Source organism: Eretmochelys imbricata, chromosome 4 (assembly GCF_965152235.1).
Source record: "Eretmochelys imbricata isolate rEreImb1 chromosome 4, rEreImb1.hap1, whole genome shotgun sequence".
NCBI lineage: Eukaryota > Metazoa > Chordata > Testudines > Cheloniidae > Eretmochelys > Eretmochelys imbricata.
This window is the reverse complement of record NC_135575.1, coordinates 36474954-36494696: the sequence shown is the minus strand read 5'-3', so window position 1 is coordinate 36494696 and position 19743 is coordinate 36474954. Positions and strand designations below refer to the sequence as shown.

Genomic DNA, 19743 nt, shown 5'->3' with positions numbered 1-19743 from the left:
TTTAGGTGCCATGTTGCAATAGTGGGGATCCCTTCACCTATATTCATCTCAGATCCTACAGTAAAATACCCATGGTGTGCTCACACTTTGAGGTGACTTACTGTAAATCACACAGACTCACGCTTCTTATTTAAAAGTTTCTATTGAAATTCCATATCAGTCCTAGGGTAAACAGTGTGACCCTTAATCCAGTTACTTCAGAGTGGGACTGAGATATACATACATCCTATTGGTTGGAAATTTCATACATTTCTCAGAACAACTTAGGACTGATAGCAAGGTTTTCAATTATGCCTTAGAATGAAAGGTCCACGAGGGGACAGGAATTGAGGAAGTTAGCCTAGAAGGGGCATTGCCAAGGTGTATGTTTGATATACTTAGGGATATGCACACACACACACACACAAAGAAATTAATTCATGTGGATGTTCCTCATTCGTAAATTAATAGAATTAGGATTGTTCTCTGTGTACTTCCTAACTGAAGCTCCTGTTAAAGCCATGCATATTGAGTGAAACCCTGGCCCCAGTGCAGCCCATGGGAATTTTGTCATCGACTTCAAAAGGGCCAGAACTCTCGCTGAAGAAAATTCCATCCTGAAAAATTAAATGGAGCGTGTGACAATATTCTTACACACATAAGAATGTCATTATGTGGTGACTTACCAAAATCTTGAGCATCTGTTCTTGCACCAGGCTGTTTAAATGGATGCACCACTTTTACTTCAGCAGGTGGCAAAAATGTTGGTTTCAGGCTGATTGCAACTATAACTTTTCCTGTAAATTTATTGGCTCTCTGGATTGTGCCACTTTTCGGCTCTGAATAGTAGAAGTACTCAGTAAACAGAGATATGCCAAATAAACGGTGTCTGGAGTGGAGAAGAAATAACAAACAACATTTGATTTCATCCCTATTTAATCATTTGCTTAAAGTCTCCTGAAAACATGGAACATCTAGATCAACCATGTTTGCTTCAGATACCCTGACGTACTTTTTAATCAGAAATTAAAATCTGTGAACACGTGATTGAATGGTTTGTGAGGTATGGTATGACCGTTGAAATGTCACTATGGACACAATATACTGTTGTTCACAACATAGCACACAACATACTGCAGATACAGTGGGGCCAGCCAAACCATTACTAACAGCTCCTGCAGCTTGAGTGACTATTTGACCAGGACTGCCCTGTTTCACAGAGAAAGTCCTGGTATTCTGGCTAACTCTATTGAGCCCATGGTTTAAAACAGACAACACATTATGCCATGTGCCTTTGTGGAAGGAACCATGCCTGTTAAGCATCCCCATTTCTTTAGGAGACTACTGATTTCTAGCACCCTCAGCTGGGTTCCTGAGCCTCTCAGGAGCAAGAGAGAGGCTAGAAACGCTGTATAGATGGCTAGTAAGAGCAGTATGCTGGTTTCCATTTCCCAGAACATACACATGGGGAGGAAGGAGGAGACTCTGCCCCTTCCAGAGCTCAAGGGAAAATAATTTTTCCCCTGAGAACACAGGGAAACTCAAAGGAGGAAGTAGGGAGCTAGAGAGATTGGGTTGATGGGATGTGGGTAAATTCAATGGGAGCAACTGATAGAGATTTGACAGTGTGCAGGGAAACTCAGATTTTATGGAAATTGTATGCAAATGAGATGACGCATACTGAAACATACAATTAGGTGGCACTTTATTTGCATAAAACCTCCCAATTTCCAGACCTACAGTCTTAACAGATATGTTTTATGGACCAGACATAGGGCAGTTGATACAAAACACAATTTTTCTAAGGCAGTTTGTCTGAGGAGTATATCATATATACCAGGATGTGATAAAACCTTGTCTACAACAGAGAATTGTACCATTGCAACTTCCATTGGTGTGGCTCTATTGATGTAAGTTGCAATGATGCAGGGCATCCATAGTAGGCATCCTTTTTTCAAGTGCTTATTGCAATCTGTCCACACAGTAATCCTGTACCATTGCAGAAGCACTAGGGGCCAGATATTTAAAGTGCAGATAGGCACCTAGTAGGATTTTCAAAAGTGCCTGAGTGCCTAATTCTCAAGTCCCATTGATTTCAAAATTGATTGAAACTCAATGGGAGTTAGGTGCCTAGGTTCTTTTGAAAATTCCCACTGGGTGCATATCTGCATCTTTAGGCACTCAAATACATTTAATAATCTAGCCCCTAGATAACAATCCCACAGTTCCTAGAAGATCCCCGGGACTGGTGCCTTAATACAGGAGATATAGACTTTCTAAAGTCCACTGTCCTGGTCTTTCTTCCGCAACTCTTAAAATGTATGCAAAAGGAGCTCAGTCTTGTACAGCTCCTAAAGTGTCCATCATTCGAGGGCATTAACCCTTCTCAGGAAGTGAACAGGATGGCAGAGGGGGCAGGTATTGTAGTATTTGACTGGAACACAGGATGTGGAGGACTGATATACCAGGACCCATGAGGGACAGTTGGTACTGAAAGAGGGGATTTTCCCCTAGCATCTTGAGGTCTATAGGTGAAGGGAACCATTCCTGAGCACCTCCTAAACTGTGTAGAGACAGATCTTTGCTTATACAGACCTCAGGAAGAAGCCATTGGAAGGGTAAAAGGAACATTCTGGTACAGTGCTGGCAATTACAGGAGAGCAACTGGCAATTACAGGAGTGCAACTTTCTATCCATGTTGCGGTCAGTTCATTACTGCAAAGTGACCTGACACAGAATGCAACAAAAACAAGCCTTGCTCCAAGCAAAAGCAATGTGTACAATTGCAAGCACTCTTGTGTGTTCAATGTCACAAGTGCTTGTAATGCCAAAATTCTCTAGTATAGACAAGGCTTATGATGACCGTTGGTGACAGAGACACTCATTGTCACTAGTTCTGTTTCTCTGGAAATGACCAGAGCAATAAAATCAGCAGAGAATTGGACAATGTGTATATAGAGTGCTGCCAGGGTCAGGAAAGCCTCCAGATCCAGCAGCTGAAGAGGACAGCAAGATTGTATATGACTATCAGACAGAAGAGGAAGACAAGACATGATTGGTGGTCTGAGCACAGGCTGGAAGCCCACACTCCTGAGTTCTCCTCTGAGCCCACCTGCTGTGACCTGTGGCAAATCAATTAACTTCTTTGCCTCAGTTTCTCCATATATAGGAAGGAGCTAATAATAATACATACCTACTTAACAGGAGAGTCCTGAGGATTAATGAGTTGTCCTTTGCTAAAAGCTTTGAAGATGAAAAGTGCCAAGGAGGAGGAGTATTCAGACAGCAATGAAAATGGGTTGTTTATTCTATTTTCGTATCATCTTCTGAAAATGTTGTGCCATTTTGTCTGTACTTTACAATCTTTATTGTTTCCAGACTCAAAGAAGAAGGGGAAGAGTTTAGTTTCCTTCTATCCAACACAGAAAAAACTTACCGGGCAGAATGTTTGGGCAAATGTATAGAGCCACCATTATAGTCACATGATCCAATGCGTGAAACATCTTTCTCACTATCATACTGGATCCAAAAGAGTCTCATGTCAATAAAATCCAATGAGATGGTCTTTATTTTTTCTGTGGTCCTCAATACACTTCTCATGTCAGTTCCATCAAGGATTGCTCTGTGAACGCTAGAAAAAGCACCATCTGAAGACCAAAATAAAAACCTAAAGACAAAAATGAGTCATATTTTGAAAGAACTATTTGCAAGATCATGCAGCAGCCGATGCGTATTATCTGTTATTAACCTCCCTTTTTTTCAGTATTCATTTTTATCACACTATTCCCAGAACCGAAACTTCTAATTCAGAAGTTGAGTAATACCAAGATATCTGTTGCATGAAGGAAAAGTCAGATATGCAGAAACTGGCTACCAGAAACAGAATGTTTACCTTCTTCAATACTTATGCAGTATCACTTGAAAGTCCATAAAAGATACATATCTAAGCAGATTTGAGTCTTGCTCTTGACATACTGATGCCATTATCCTTTACATCTCTTAAAGACCTTTGAGATTTGCAAGCTTCAAGGCTCTCTGTCATTTAGGCAAATAATTTTAATATATTTGTTGCTTATCAGAAACATTTTTAAAAATACCTTTCCTGCTTGTATTTTTTTAAAAGACTGCAGATGTATCAGAAGTGTCAAGTTTAGTCTCCCCTGATTTTGCTGGAGGAGCAGTTGTGGGTCTGAAAGTTTACATATTGGGAGCTCTCTCACTTTAATTGAATGGGTGACCATAATTTCTCCAAAATGTTCATTAGCTATTGGAGTTAAATAGATGTTAACAATTACAAATAAAAAAGAAGTTTTATAAAGTCTGACTAAAAACAGCCCCTGCACTCAGTTCTTAGCTTTCTGCCTCTTGCTCCCCATAATATCATAATTTCACAAGTTCTTCAGTCACTACAGAGACTTCCAGAACAGACAAGATCTGAGGGTTTAATGTATAGGTTAGCAGGAAAATATTTTCCCCTTTATTGTTTTTCTTTATACATAAAAAGTAAATAGGGCTAACACCTTATTTTACTCCTTTTCAGGACACCTTTAAAATAGGAAATAAGTTTGGTTACTGCGTTGTATCTTTTACCAACTGGTGACTGTCCAGTGGCAAGCATTGTAGAGCTAAGATTCAGTTTATCAATTTTTTTCACATTTAAAAATGTTTTCAAGGGGACTGGATGGCTGAGAGAATTAGGTAACAAGACACTAGAAACTCCCCAAGGAAGATCCAGTTTAGTAGACCAAACATTGTTTCCAAAAGTGAGTCATGATCTAGCAACACCCTTGTTGACTCTCCCCAGCAGAGAGGACGGTATTGTCTGGGAACCTCTCACCCCTGCAGGGATGCCATCAAGTCAGGAAAAGGCACATAACTGGGGAAAGCCTGCACTGCTGATGCCTATGTTGTACCTCTTCTGTGGATAAATACAGCTCTTCCATTCCAAGCAATTTTAATCCAGAATCTGTTTTGCAGGCACTTAGCTGAAAAATACTATTTCTACTATTTTATTGATTTGTTTTAATCTAAATGTTAGGGCATAGTCAAAATGTGGCCTTTATCCTGCAAACACCTATGCATGCCCAATGAGATTATTCACTTGTGCAAAATTACTTGTTCCCCTTGAGGTTTGAAGGATCAGGGCCAATATTTGCCAACACCTGGCTTGGCCACACTTCCTCCAACAATAAATGGATAGTTGTTTTATTTTACAGGGTTTGTTTGTTTTTTAAATTCTGTTTGCTTCTTTCTTTGTTTTACAGTTGCATACAGAAATTCCAAGAAGTATTAGTGCATTGCATTGGCTTGATAGCACTGAAATTGTTAGACATAAATATCCCATTCAGACCAAAAGTGTCAGATCATACTGAATTTGAAAGAACTACAATGCTTCTTAAATGTACAAAATAATATACCACAAAGCCTGTGTATCATCATTATTCTTATTTATATCATGGGAGTACCCAAAAGCCCCAGTCAAGAAAGGACCTGACTGTGTGGTAGGTGCTATAAAGATGCCATAGGAAGACTCAGTACCTTGCCCCTGGAAGTTTACAATCTAACTGTTGTGGTATGTGCTAAGTCAATTGGAGATTATTAACTACAGATGAAAAAATGTTTTAGTAAGGACAATACGAGGTTGCTACTATTACAATTTTCAAACACGGCAATAATCATCGTTTGCTCTTTTATAGTACTGGTTATCTCAGGATACCAACATGTTTTAAAAGGTTGGTTAAATTCTATAATCTCCATTTTACAGGTGGGGAAACGGAGAAACATAGAGCAATTAAAGGCCCAGTCCAATTCACATGAACTTCCATTAACTTCAGCACGAGTTGGATCAGGCCCAAGTGACAAGTACAACGTCACATAGCAAATTAGTGGGAGGAATTGAAACCAGATTGCCTAACTCACAATCCATTGCAGTAATCCTAGACAACAGCGCCTCCTCTTACAGATTCTTGACCATGTCTAAACTCCACACAGGAAATAGCGGAATACGGGAAAAAATTGCTTTATTATTATTCTGTAGCAAAACCAGCCAAGCTTATTTTGAGAAAAATGTAATTATTAATTTAGCTATCATGCTGAACTTCATTACTTGAGAGTTGTACACATTTTCAGGAAGCTATATTTCTTCTTAGTTTCTGACACTGCATATGTTTGTCCCTCTGGAAATTAATTTACTGACTGCTTGACTTCACTATATTAATATTAAAATAGCACCATCAGGACTTTCAGACAAGCAGAATGTGCTAAAATATAAAAATGATACATAAGAAAGTAGACTTCTAGGAGGACCTAAACAGTTTATTAATAGCTAACTAGCCTCACATGGCAACATGTGAGTAATGCTTTAAAATAAATCCCTAGTTGATCACACATAGGTGTATATACACCTTAGTCTGTCCGCAGAGTTCATAACAGTTTAGCAAATATATTTCCATTATTCCATTCATAAAATGTTTCTATGTGGCTTTAGGCTGAAAGGGTACAGGGACTTGTGAGAACTTTCAAATCGGTAAATGTGACATTCAGTACAGAAAACAAATAGTCTGGTATTCAGCTTTTCAAATCATACTCAAATGGCAACCCTGTGAGGAATATAGATATTGTTGGTTAGCATGAAAAGAAGGTTAATGTGTAAGTGCAAAAGAGGAGGACACATGAGCCTTAACATTAAAATGTCTCAACAGCAGCGATGAGTGGCTTCATTATAAATTAAAAGTGCCAACAAAAATATTTTATTGCCATATCAATATGGAGTACCTCAATGTCTCCTCCACTGCTATTTTAAACATTACCAATGAAACAGCTTTGCACAGTCAAGAGAAGTCAGCACAGAGTATTCAGGGTGATGATACAAATACAAATATCTCTTCAGAAGCCAAATCTCCCTGCGTGGATGCATCTATGAATGGCTCTCTATGTAAATTGTTTTGAGCCTAGAGAAGCTCCCTTATCAAGTCTAAAACACTACTATATATAGTACGGTAACAACAGTCATTATAACCGATATTTAACCGATATTTATAACAGATATTCAAGATGACCAAAATCGGAGACAAACATAATAGAAAGAAGGGAACAAAGAAAACCACTATGGCATTAGCTCTTCTCTAAAAGTCACCTACTTTTAAATAAGTACTATATGCCTAATTCAAATTATGTTATAGATTGGGGCTTCTCAGCGTTTTCAGCCACCATTCCTGCTTTACCAAATGAAGATCAAGCTCATTCCCCTTAAGTCCTCCACCTCCATCAACTGAGGCCTCATTGGCTCCTTCCCCGACAGTCAAAAACCTCCTCATTCCTCTTCCACCTGGCTAAGTCCACCTTGATGAACTAGGGGAGTCAGTCTCTGTGTTGGTCTCTGGTATGCTGCTGCCACCTGCCACCCTATTTATCTTTATTGTGTTCTTGGGGAAGTTGTAACAATCACTTGACATTTGATCAACATATTGTACGCAAGCTGTTCTGTTAGCCTACAAGAAGCCATCAGAGCATTTGGTTTATTTTGAGACTGATTCAAAGAACTTATAAACCCAAGCAGAGTTACCTTTTCCCAGGGTCAACAGCAATACTTGTGGGATGACCTATGTCCTTTAAAAGGACTCGGGAATTGTTTCCATTCATGTCAGTTGCTTCAATAGTTGCTTTCCGGTGGTTGGCCCAAAGAATATCTTGATTTATCCAGTTGATGGCAAACCCCGAAACACCATTTTCAACATAGCGTAGTCTCTGTAAACAGAAATTAAAAACATAAAAAAACAACAACCCAAATTACCTTCCTAAAGTTGTCACCAAACAAAATAGTGACCTGCAAACACACTGAGGCTTCCATTTAAATCCATTGGCTGGCCTCTTTTTAATAGCATCACAGAGATTGGATTTCCTTGCTTGCTCTTTAATCACCTTGATTTGTGCTGCATTTCTCCCCTCCTGTCACCTACATCTTTAAGCGCAAACCATTGAGTTAAGTCATGCTAAGCAAGGATGAGCTGTTCTCAAATGAAAATAGATCACATCAGGCAGAGGTATCCCAATGTTGCCCAGATTTTCCTTTTACCTAAATTTATCTTGTATTTCCTAAGCTATAAAATATCCATTCACACACTGGAAAAAGCCCTAATCCTTCAAGTTCATACATGCAGGATAAGTCAGTGAGGCTGCATGTAGACACAGGAGTTCACCTGTGAGGAGTTCATTGTAGTCCACTGCAGAACTGGCAGCATCTCGGATTCTGGAAGTGCTGAAGTTCCTTTGTCTTTGCCACACAACCTTAGCCAGATATAGAGCACAGCTATTTCTGAGCAAGAGAGGTAATGCTGAAAGGAGTGTTCATGTAATCTTAGGTCTCAATTAGTAGTTTCAAGAAAAATGTCAGGGGAGTTACATACATTCTCTTCATACTAGCTGTGCAAGCTTGGATTTCTGAAAAAGTCTATTTGAGAAAATCCCACAATTCCAGTGATATATTTAAAGCTGGTAGAAATTAGTACGGTCTGCGAGAACAACACACCTAGATTAGTCTGAATTTCCTCCCCTTAGCCTTTATTCTATCACCATCCCCTCGCCTTATTAAAGAGATTGTGTGTATTGTGAATGCCAGTGGGGTAGCCCACTGAACCCAGACCCCACGTCCCCCCGTTGCTGCCAAGGCTAGCGTGCCAGGGATGCACACTTACAATTGCAAATCTGTAAGCAGAAACTGCACCACTGTATCTGAAGAGTAGCCCCCTCACATCAGATTTCTCATTATGCATGGTTTCTTGGAGAATCCCATGGCAATTACCACCTTACCTCTTGTTTTGTGCCATTCAGGTACACTCGTTGCAGAAGCCCTTTTTCAGAGTCCACCCAATACATTTTCTCTTCTTTGTAATGAAAATCTATGAGCACTGATACGCCAGCATTGGCAACTAGCCGTTCATGATTGGTCCCCTCTCTGTCAACTCTAAAGATGGCATTTCCATGGCTAAAAATTAAGAATGGTGCAGGATCTGGGGTGGGGGAAAGAAATGTGGTCATATATAGGTATTTTTCTTTCATGACACTAAATTCTTTTCAGCACTATGCCAGTCACAGAGTTGGGAAGAACTTATAATACTCATACCTCACAATGTTCTGCATTCTAAGGGTCACTGCCCATTTTAGTCCCAGAAGTTATCTGTGTTTCACACAAATTCAATGCCCCTTCGCTTTTTATTGTAGAAAGTCAATTGAATCAAAAATTACAGACTCATGAAACAGAGAACACAGAAAGAGTTGTTTACACTAAAAGACGGAATCCCACAGCATTTTAAGTTTCCTGGATGAATGCTAATTTTGGTGACCCTCGTTTTGGGTCTTAGTGAAACTGTGTGAGGCCACCTTTGAGCCTTAGCAGGTGAGAGGTATGATGCTACTAAATGGAAAGTCAAAATAAAGCAATTACTGAGTAAAGTCAAGATGCTCAAGAATTGAAATGCCTACGTGTCTACTATAGCGTGCCTGTCAGAGATGAGGGCCCAGAAATCTGAAGACTTCATCCAAATGATTCAACGCTTTAATCTGGATATTTAATAAATGTGGAGCTCTTTAATAACACAGACAACAGCAACTCTCTTGATAAACCTGATCGGACTGCAGCATAGAACACACTTTAGGAACACAGGAATTCCTCTGTTCCTGCTGGCTGCAGGCTCTCCCCTGGGATTTCTAGTTTCCCCTTGAGGCTCTGCCACCAGTTGCCTTGGGCTGGGCATGGGATCTAGCTGCCTCCTGTCAGCAGATGCAGGATGCTCTAGCTGGGCTCCTGGCCCATTGCTTGGTGTTCTGGTGCTGCGGGCTCCCACTCTCCTGAGCCTAGAGAGAGATAGCAACAGCACTGACTAGCCCTGAGTGGCTGCATCTGTATGGTTAGTATCCTCCCAGATCTCTCTCTCTCTCTTTGGTTAGAGCAGCCCCAGCCCTAATCACAGAGAGACAACCAGAGAATCTTTTCAGATCTCCACACTGGGGGATGAAGGTCCTGGCAGGAAGTAGCAGAGACTGGCCAGGTCTGAGCATAGGTAGCTCATGGGAACCAGTAAAAAGCAGCACATACAGACTCATGCAGCCACTAGTTATTACCGTTAATTCCCAGACACAATCCACATTAGGATGGAGTTTGGGTTGAGAGCACATCACTAATTTAGTGCTGCAAGTATCCTAAACTCAGGAAATCCAGAACTGAGGTTAAAGGTAAGGAATGGAAATGCACAGTTAGGGCACCCAAACAACCCTAACTCTGCCCTGTAGTGACATCATGCAATAGCAATATGACTTTGATTCTTACATTAGAGTATCTGTGGCCCCAGATTACATTAAACCAATTTATGGTCTTGTTAGATTTATTTTACCCTCATGGTTCCCCCTATAGGGCAGAGTTAAGGTTGTTTGGGTGCCCTTACTGTGCATTTTCATACCTCAACATGTTTGTGGATTTCTTTTTCAGGGATGAGGGCTTTTAGCAGAGATGCTTTCTACCCTGATAGAAAAGTATCACAATGCATTCCCAACAGCACAGCCCTAGAGGCACTAGCCAGAGTCAGAAGGGATGAGAGAGGTATGACAACCCCCTGACCATTCCCAGACAGGGCCAGTTTGGCATGTGCAGTGTTGCAAGCAGTACACGTTTCTTTTCACTCAGGTAGTACAAGCAACTGCTTATTGACTGGTATGCTGGTGAGAGAAGGGGCTTCACTATACCAATCATAATTCAGCCTTTCATTTTTTAAAAAATGTCTTGCATATCAGGCGGCTGCCTAATAATTAATTTGCCACCAAAATCACATTTGGAGGGGAAAGCAATAAAAATTTCAATGGCAGTTTGTGTGCGTATGTTTAAAAGGTGTCTGAAACGGGTCAGAGCCCATGAAGAGGGGAAAGATGTATGAGAAATCTATTAATAAAGTTATCCTGAAATGTGTAATATGGGTATCACTCCCATATATATTACAGCTATAATAGCCATCCAGTCACCTCTTGAGTTTAGTTTCCAATACTGCAGGGGAAATTTTAAATCCCTCAAACCCACACCCTCCCACCAGTTTTCACACATACATTTCATATTCACAAGGATGAATAAGTACATCAGTTTTAATAATAAGTTTCATAAACTTTTAAACAATTCTTATTAACAGTAGGCATAAGCTGTGGTTCTAAACTCAGTTGTCATAATTCCTATAAACTTGAACTGGATGTCCTCAAGATGCATAACATTTGCAAGGTGAAAGTGGACAAATAAAACTCTGTGCCTGATCCACCTCCCATCGAGATAATGGGACTCCTTACCCCTCAAGTTTCCGAGTTTGATTCTGCTTTCAAATAGCAGGCTAGGCAGCAGTTTTTGACCAGCACCCAAGATTTGGTTTACTGTTGTACAAGAGGAAGTTCACCAGCACAGTGATTTGTATCATAGGCTCTTTTGTACTTGGAGTTTTCAAGGTATTATCCAATTATAACAGCTGCTTCTAGGATGTTAGTGACTCTCTTTTTTCTGCTGTTTGCACTGAGCAAATCCATGTGAGACTATTTCAACTATGTAGACTTGGTTTATGTAAACGGTAAATGAATGTTGAACTGCAGCAAGGTTGATTTGTCTCAGGAACCTGACAGCTGTACTGCTTGCACTTTTGCCAATTACTCCACTGACCAAGAGTTTACATATATTTTGTTTTTGTCCTCTCCAGTCAGTGAATTTCTCACAACAGTAGTTTAATTAAGGGCTCTAACTGAAGGGGAATTGAACGCATTGATGAATTTTGTTTTGTTTGCGTTTCCTGTTATTATTACTATTATTATTTAATATTTATACTGCACTATCATCCAGAGACACCAATCAAGTTTGGAGCGTCACTGTACCAGGTGCTGTACAAACAGACAGAAAGAGACAGTCTCTGCCCCAAAGTCCTTACAGTCTATAAACCGTGGAGGAATTTTGTTTGGTGGGCTTCTGACTGAAGAATTTATATCCAGAGATGGAGATATGAGCTGCAAGGTTTTGCCCCATGTTGACAACCCCTTAAGTGAAAAGCCACCTCTCCTTTGACTGTCCACACATCATATCTGATACAGATTGTTTATATCTGACATAAAATATACAGGACTAGGGCTTGACACTTGTATCATTCTTACAAAGAAGCACAGGAAATTACTCAAACAACAGTTCCAGAAGACCTCTTGGGACAGTGTTTTAAACATTGAAACTATCCCTTATATAAATGATGTCGTTCTCTGGTATTGTTTTCAATTTAATGTGGAACTGTTCTCTGAAAAGCATCTGTGCACAAATGGTATTGTGAAGCTACATTATTTTCCTCTCCCTGGTGTCCGGATCAAATGTACATAGTTTACAAGTAAATATAAGATAAAAATACTTCTTTTAAACTGTCTGAACTGCTTGTAGCCTTGTGAACTCAGCCTGGCATCCAAAAGCCAAGCTTGTTTCTTTCTGGCTCACATGTCATCAGCAGTGTGATGAAGATTCTAAAGCTAGAAAAGAGCTAACAATTCTGTTGTTGATTTGTGAGCCAGACCCAATCCAGTTCAGTCTTCCTTAGCTATACTGGAACTGGGGAGCTACCAGGAGTAAAATGTATTCAAACTTGATTTGGTCATAAGTGCTCAGATACTACAGTATTGGACATGAGAGAAGTTATTATTAATCATGTTTATTAAGGCAGTGCCTAGGGCCCAACCAAGACTGGGAACTCCATTGTATTAGGATTATACAAACAAAGGTGTAGACAGTTCCTGGCTGAAGAGCTTACATTCTAAATAGACAAGACAGAGTGTGAGGGAAAGAGGTAGAACATACAGACAGAATGAGCAATGAGATGGCAGCAAATGTCATGTTAGTGCCATGATTTTGCGGGGAGAGGGATAACAGGAGGGTTAGTTAGGAGAGGAATGGGTGAATGGATGGATGCTATGACTCTGCATAGAGACAGGGAGCTGATCTGTTAAGTAAGGAGGACTCATTTTACATGCTCATTTTTCTTACCACAACCACACTTTATATTTTGTCTGTGAACGGTCATGCTAACACCAGAGCACGGGCCCATTCCAGTAAGCTCATTTTCCACTTTAATTTTATGTTAGCTGTGGCAATTGTTCAATCAGCACGTGACATTTTCCCACGCATGGTCCAGTAGCCTAGTTATGTCCTGTCAATGCTAGGAGCAGACTAGCCTGGACTATTTTCACAGTGTGAACTGATGCTAAACTGCTAGAGAAAGTTAAAAAGCTCCTTTCAGCCATTTAAAAGTATGATCTTACCATCAACATAACAGGCCCACTTGTCATTATCCAGAGTGTAGCCAGGCAAACAGGAGCAGAAATAGGACCCTGGAACATTGATACATGTTTGGCCACAGGTACCTAGACCATTTTCAAGGCATTCATCAATATCTGAAATACAAGTACATAAAGGAGAATTCAGCAAGCAAAACAGAACAAAATACAAAAAGAAAGCATGTGTATGACTCAGCTAGTCAATACTATAATATGTTAACTACAGATTTTTAATCTCCCATTATTAAAAGAGTAGGAAGACTATATGGTATCATTAGCAATGGGTCTGTGGCTTTGCCAGTCAAGTTTATGGCAAGTATAAGTGAGGGGGGAGAATGTGGGTGTTGTGCCGAGAGAGTTGTGTTGATTTGTTTGTGGATTGTGTTGTGCTGGAAGCGCATGAAATTTTTGCAGGTTGTGAATGAAGGGTGTGTGCTGCAGAGAGGGCATGTGTGTATTCGGGGTTATTGTGTGTGCCGGTTGTGTTGTTGTGTGTGGGTTGTGCTGCGCTGAAGTTGTTGAAATGTAAACTAGCCATAGAGTAAGGGTGGTGATTGGTTGTGTTACCTTTGATATCACAATGGTCTAGAGGACTCTTGGCTTGGCATCGACACATGCCTCTCTCTACGCTGCACAGGTGTAATTCGTGAAGTCAAAATAGCTGAGAACCTCAAAATTGGACAGTAACAGGCCTTGAAACGTGGTGATATTTTGAGCAAAAAGAACTCTAAACCATACTTGCAGCTATTTTCATTGCTGCACACTGACTCAACTGACATTTTAGGCTTCAGAGTGACCACACAGAGTGACATTCCGTTAATCATATTATATAGCTTCTTTGTTGCTAAAAGGGGTTTGTTCAGTTGCAGGGGACAAGCCAGGGAAATCCCCCTTCTACCTAATGACTATCCATTGTAACTAACAACTCTCCATTCTAAACTAACGTTCAGTAGCTTCGCGGACAAAAGGAATGTATTTGTGCCCTGCTCTTGTTTGTTTCTGAGGTTGACATTATAGTTTGCTAAATGAATTTTGACACACTACCTCGGTCTGCAGCTGCCTGACTTCTCTCTGCCAGTACTCCCCCCACAATCTCCCCTCCTGCGGTAGGGTTTGTAAAACGTGCCTGAATGCCAAGGCATTCCCATTTCAAACTGGATCTAGTACATTTGAGAGTCAGCTGAGTCTTGCATAGAAAAATCAGACCCTTTGAATTCTGAGAGCAACTAGCCCAAACCAAACACCAGTTCAGTGCAACCAGTGAATCAGTTAGAAATGTTGACTTCTAACTGACAGATTAGTCTAGAGCCTTCGGGAATCAACAAAATGCTTGATGTATTTATGCTGTATTATCGATGAAACAGCTACACAAGTGAAGGACTTTTGGAAAATAAGGTCATTCCTGAAGAGCAGGTTTTATTTGGGGTTTATATGGGAAAAGGAATTAAACACTTAGGGACAACTCCTGCAAGGAGCATATCCACAGAAATACAGAGAGCCCTCAGTTCCAACTGAAATCAAATGCAGCTGATGGCAACATCTCAGTAGGTGTTCAGCGCTTAATACCATCAGGGTCTTATGTATTTATTAGTGTACATCAGAGGAAGCTAACTGGCACAGACATATAAGGGGCTCTTAATTAATGACTTTTACCCTGCATAAAATCCATTTTTCTGTCCATTATGAAGGGAGAAAAAAGCATATCAAAGGCTTCTTTTGGGGGATTATCAGCACAGTAAGTACATGAATGTACACAAACAAACAGAAAATGCAGCAAGACAGCATTTGAAAAAGGGTTGCAATTGATTGCAAGTACAAAAAGGGCATTGATTCCTGAACACATCTTTTCCTAAAAAGTCAGGAATACAGGTCAGAGGATGATAGTCACTGCATAGGTTGCTGAGGATTTTCCTTCTATATTCCTGACCAAGACTTTTCAACAACCAAACAAGAGAAAGCCTGGAGAACCCACCCCAGATTTTAACATTAGCCCAGTGCAAATTGAAAGAGGGCTTTGGGAATTCACTGAATGCTGTGTGAATACTCCTATAGTTCAAATATGACCAAGAAAGCTCCTAGTAATGAATCTCACTTAACTGTAGAGAGACTTGATTTAAGGTGCTTTCAATAATCAGGGACACAGCTATTGCACTTATTCTCCAGATATGTCAAGAAACTGACCTTGATCCTTGCAACATAACAAAGGTTCAACTTTTTCACAAAACTCAGCTGTTCTTCAACAATTTCTCCAATTAATTAGGTGGAGCAAACCCAGCCTTAAATGATCAATATTAGGTGTTACATTTCCTTTTTCTATCCTTTTTTTTAATTGCAAATAAACTGCCTCGCTTACATGTGTAACCCTTCTGCCCGTCAGAGCTGGCAGCAACAAGGGCCGGGTTCAATATCTAGGGGATCCATTCCAATAACACAATGCAAACCGGCTCGAGCCCCCACCCAGTGACCTGGGACAAATATATACCACCCCCGCTGGGCGCCTCCAAGAGGCAATACTTCCCCTCTCGCAAGCACATAGTCTGAGTGTAGCAAAAGCCTTTTAATAACAGAGAGAAACAATGTGGCATTATGTTGGGGAAACACCACCAACAGGATTCATAACACAACCCATGAGCAAAAAAAAAAACCCACCCCAGGCAAATTGGGGCATGCCCTTTTCCCTTTGGTTCTTGAGTCCAGCAACCCCAAATCACCCAAAGTCCCAAAAGTCCAATGCCCCAAAAGTCTCTGTCCCTGGTCAGGGCAGCCCCAGAGTTCGAAAGTTTATCTGCGGAGCTTTACCTCCCAACCTGGGTGGAAATGGGACGGGGGTAAGAGGCACCTTACATGATCTGAAGCTGACCGCCCCATAGCTCCATAGCGGCGCTCCGCTCCGCCAGCCGCCCCACAAACTCCTTCGCTCCGCTGCACTCCGCTCCGCCAGCCGCCCCACGAACTCCTTCGCTCCGCTGCGCTCCGCTCCGCTCCGCCAGCCGCCCCACGAACTCCTTCGCTCAGCTGCGCTCCGCCAGCCGCCCCACGAACTCCTTCGCTCAGCTGCGCTCCGCTCCGCCAGCTGCCCCACAAACTCCTTCGCTCAGCTCCACGACCCACAAGCAGCTCCTGCCATCCACACACTGCTCCGCGTCGAACTGCTTCACCAGCCATCCCGCAAACTGCTCCACAATATATCTTCAGGCTCCCCCACTACTTAACACAACACTCAGTGATTTCAGCTCTTAGGTGAATTCAGCTTGTAGTAGGGGAGCCCCAGTGCTGGTGCACTGTCAGCCCAAAGTGAGCTCAGCAGCCTATAACTAGACTTCTAATGAAATCAAAATTAGCTCTGATATTCCACAGTGGAGAGAGGAGGAAGTGCAATTAGCATGTAAGGCCCTCACCAAGGGGCCCATGCCACCAAGTATTAATACTTGTCCCCAGCCTCTCTCTATTCACACAGTTTTGGAACCCATGACCCTTGCCTAGCGAGTGCTACTTAGTTGATGGTGAATCCCTCCATCATAACAAAAGGCCCCGTACAGTTCCAAGCACAGTTCCCATAATCAGGGTAATAACAATTTATTCTTCCTGCCCCAATAACAGAGACGCTGGGGATCCCACAGCAGCCAAAGTGACCATTTGAGCAGCTATGGTCTCATTCTAGGCGTGGTGGGTGTGCCCATGCAAATGACATCGGCCCCTGAAGTTCTTTTCCACAACTTGCCACACCTCACCACCAGATGTCAGGGTGGAGCTCATCCTGACACTGCTTACACATGGAAGTGATCCAATACAGGCAATCTCACTTCCACATTAACTGGCTTCTACATTCCTCTTCCTCAGTAATTCCACTTCAGCCACTAGAGAGTGTAACCTCTGCCCCAATGTCTTCAAGCACAAAGTCACCAACAGCAGATACCAGAGAGGCAGCAACTTTCAGTGTTTCAGATATGTACGAATCAGAACCATCAGTATAAGGTAACTACGCTCGGAGGTGCTTCAATGCTTTTCTTAGCTCCTGGGCTGTGAAGGAAAAGCTGCTCCTCGGTGGGTAAAAAAAATCAGGTTTACATTTTGAAACATGGCTTCCCTTGGGACATGCATGACTGTGTGTGCATTAATCATTTTTGTGCACAGGTTTCTCACACTATCACTTTTGCGCACAAACAACAGACTTTACAAATACAAACCCCCTCTGTGTGTGCAAACTAAGCGCAGACTTCATGAAACTGGATTTTGAACTTATAAGTTCTATAACTTGTGCGAATAAGGGATAATGCACCAAAAAGGGTGATTACAAGTGATTGTGTGCAGAAGTGAAGGCTGAATTGAGACTTTTGAAAACATAGCCCAGATCTAAACTCATTTCCCCTTGCTCCAAACTCTCTTCCCTCAATCTCTGCTTCACACCTTCTATCATGCCATCCTACCCCCATGCTTTGAACTTCCTCTCACTTCTCTGGTGACAAGCAACTTCCCTTTCTCCTTAAAACAAACTCCTGGCATAAAACTCAATATCTGCACCTATTGTTTATTAAACTGTTATTCGGTGTATTGTGTTTCACTGAGTTAGACAGCATGATCCTTACAGCAGTATGTATGTGACAAATAATAATAACTGAACATAAAGCCCACCCCAAAAGTTCTGTAGTTGCCCATTATAGAGAAAAACAAGAAATGCCTTCTACCCACGTAGAAGCCTTTTATTCATATATGCAGTGAATCACACACCGGTATGTTGTTATGTTCAGATTGTTCAGAGCTGACATGCGGATTGCCAACATGTTTAGCTGGCTACACAGAGGAACTATGTAACATAAAACAAAAGAGACCCTTAAAACCATACTTCCTCCTGCTCTTTACCAATGCAAAATCTAGTGACAGAATCAGTGACATCATTTTTTTTTTATTTTGAATTCATAAAAACTACCCATCAGTCACTGGACAAATTTACATATATTTTATGCATAATATTATGCTGGACGACATTAGCCGTAAAGATAATCCAACCATCACCATAAGCACTTAGGGAAAAGCCTGAGAAAACAGATGAGCAACGTACTCTGCCCTGTAGGTGAATTGACTCTCATTTTTTTGTCACACCAGTGGGAGAACTGAATTCCAGAGCCAGGGATGCTCTACTAAGTAAGCCATGGCATTCAGATCTAGGAACTAGGAGCCAAAGTGCCCCCATCTTATTTCATTCTCAATATGCTGCACACTGAAGGAAAATAAACAGCAAATTTTGATCCAGTTTCTGAGCAGTGTCTGAAACGTGCTTAGCACAGCTCTAGAAGGCATGGGGTACAGGTGGTTTTTTACACCACTTTTGTGATCCCCCTGGATTCTGAGGCCTGTTAACTCCCCAGCATCGTTACAGTAGCTTAAAGACTGCTCTAATTTAAACCCAGGTGCCCAACTATGCTGTTCTGGCAACTTGAGATAGCTGGAGCAAAGATTCACCCTGGCCATGCCACTCATCCCTCAGACAGGACCCCTCCGCTAGCGGCTGGGTGGAAGGGGCACAGAACTGCTCCTTTGGCTCTATGCCATCTTTATACAATGGAAGTACTTCTGTTTGGTTCCTTAAGTTCCCAACTGCAAAATGGGAGTAATAACTTTCCTAGAACCTGGCTTTGTTGTGAGGATAAGTTCATTACTCTTTGCAAGGTGCTCCCATGCTACAGTAGTGGGGACTTCATAAGTCTCTAGCTAGACAGCTACTTCCTCAGAAAGCTTAGTAATAATTATTGTATATCAAGCCCCTCTCCTCAATTTTTTCTAAAAGTTATCTTTTGAAACATCCTGTTATATGATTGATTTTGATAGTAGTCTTTTGAGACAGATTCCTACCACGCTGTCCTTTTGTATATCATTTATTTCAATATGCATCCTTTGCAAAGAAAGCCTTCCTTTCCTTCTTCCTAAACCTCTACATGAAGGTTATTAGCCTACCACACTGAACTCTGCAAAATGCTACACTGAATGTCCCCTAAACTTCACAGTGTTAGGCCAGGTCAAGCAGATTCATTGTCCCTTCAAGGCGTACATGCATTGAAATGAGTTAGACAAAAGAGCAACCTCAACAAAAGTTTTCTTACAACATGTTGCTAAGCAGATTCTTAGGATAGTTATAGCTATTAAGAAGCTGCATTTCGGATGCTTGGGACTAAACCCTGCAACCCTTTGTCAGTCAAAACACCCGTCAATGTCAGTGAGAGTTTCAAATGAATAAAGGCTGCAGGATTTGGGCCTTTAATTTGAGTGCTAGCAGTATTGCCATTTCGGAGGATCACGTTATAGAATCATAGGAAGGTAGGGCTTGAAGGGATCTCGATAGATCATCAAGTCCAGCCCCGCTGAGTCAGGACCAAATAGACCATCCCTGACAGGTGTTTGTCCAACCTGTTCTTAAAAACCTCCAGTGATGGGGATTCCACAACC

The 19743-nt window shown here is 41.4% G+C and overlaps 1 protein-coding gene across 1 annotated transcript in view; it reads right to left on the bottom strand.

Moving 5' to 3' along the window:
* Positions 1–19743, bottom strand: part of EGF (epidermal growth factor) — an 85048-nt gene that overhangs the window by 57337 nt on the left and 7968 nt on the right. The window contains exons 2-6 of the mRNA XM_077814404.1: positions 13288–13419; positions 8788–8987; positions 7544–7725; positions 3416–3646; positions 666–868 (exon numbers count right to left, since the gene is read on the bottom strand). Of these exons, the coding sequence (XP_077670530.1) occupies positions 666–868; positions 3416–3646; positions 7544–7725; positions 8788–8987; positions 13288–13419 (948 nt within the window). The remainder of the gene's footprint in view (positions 1–665; positions 869–3415; positions 3647–7543; positions 7726–8787; positions 8988–13287; positions 13420–19743) is intronic.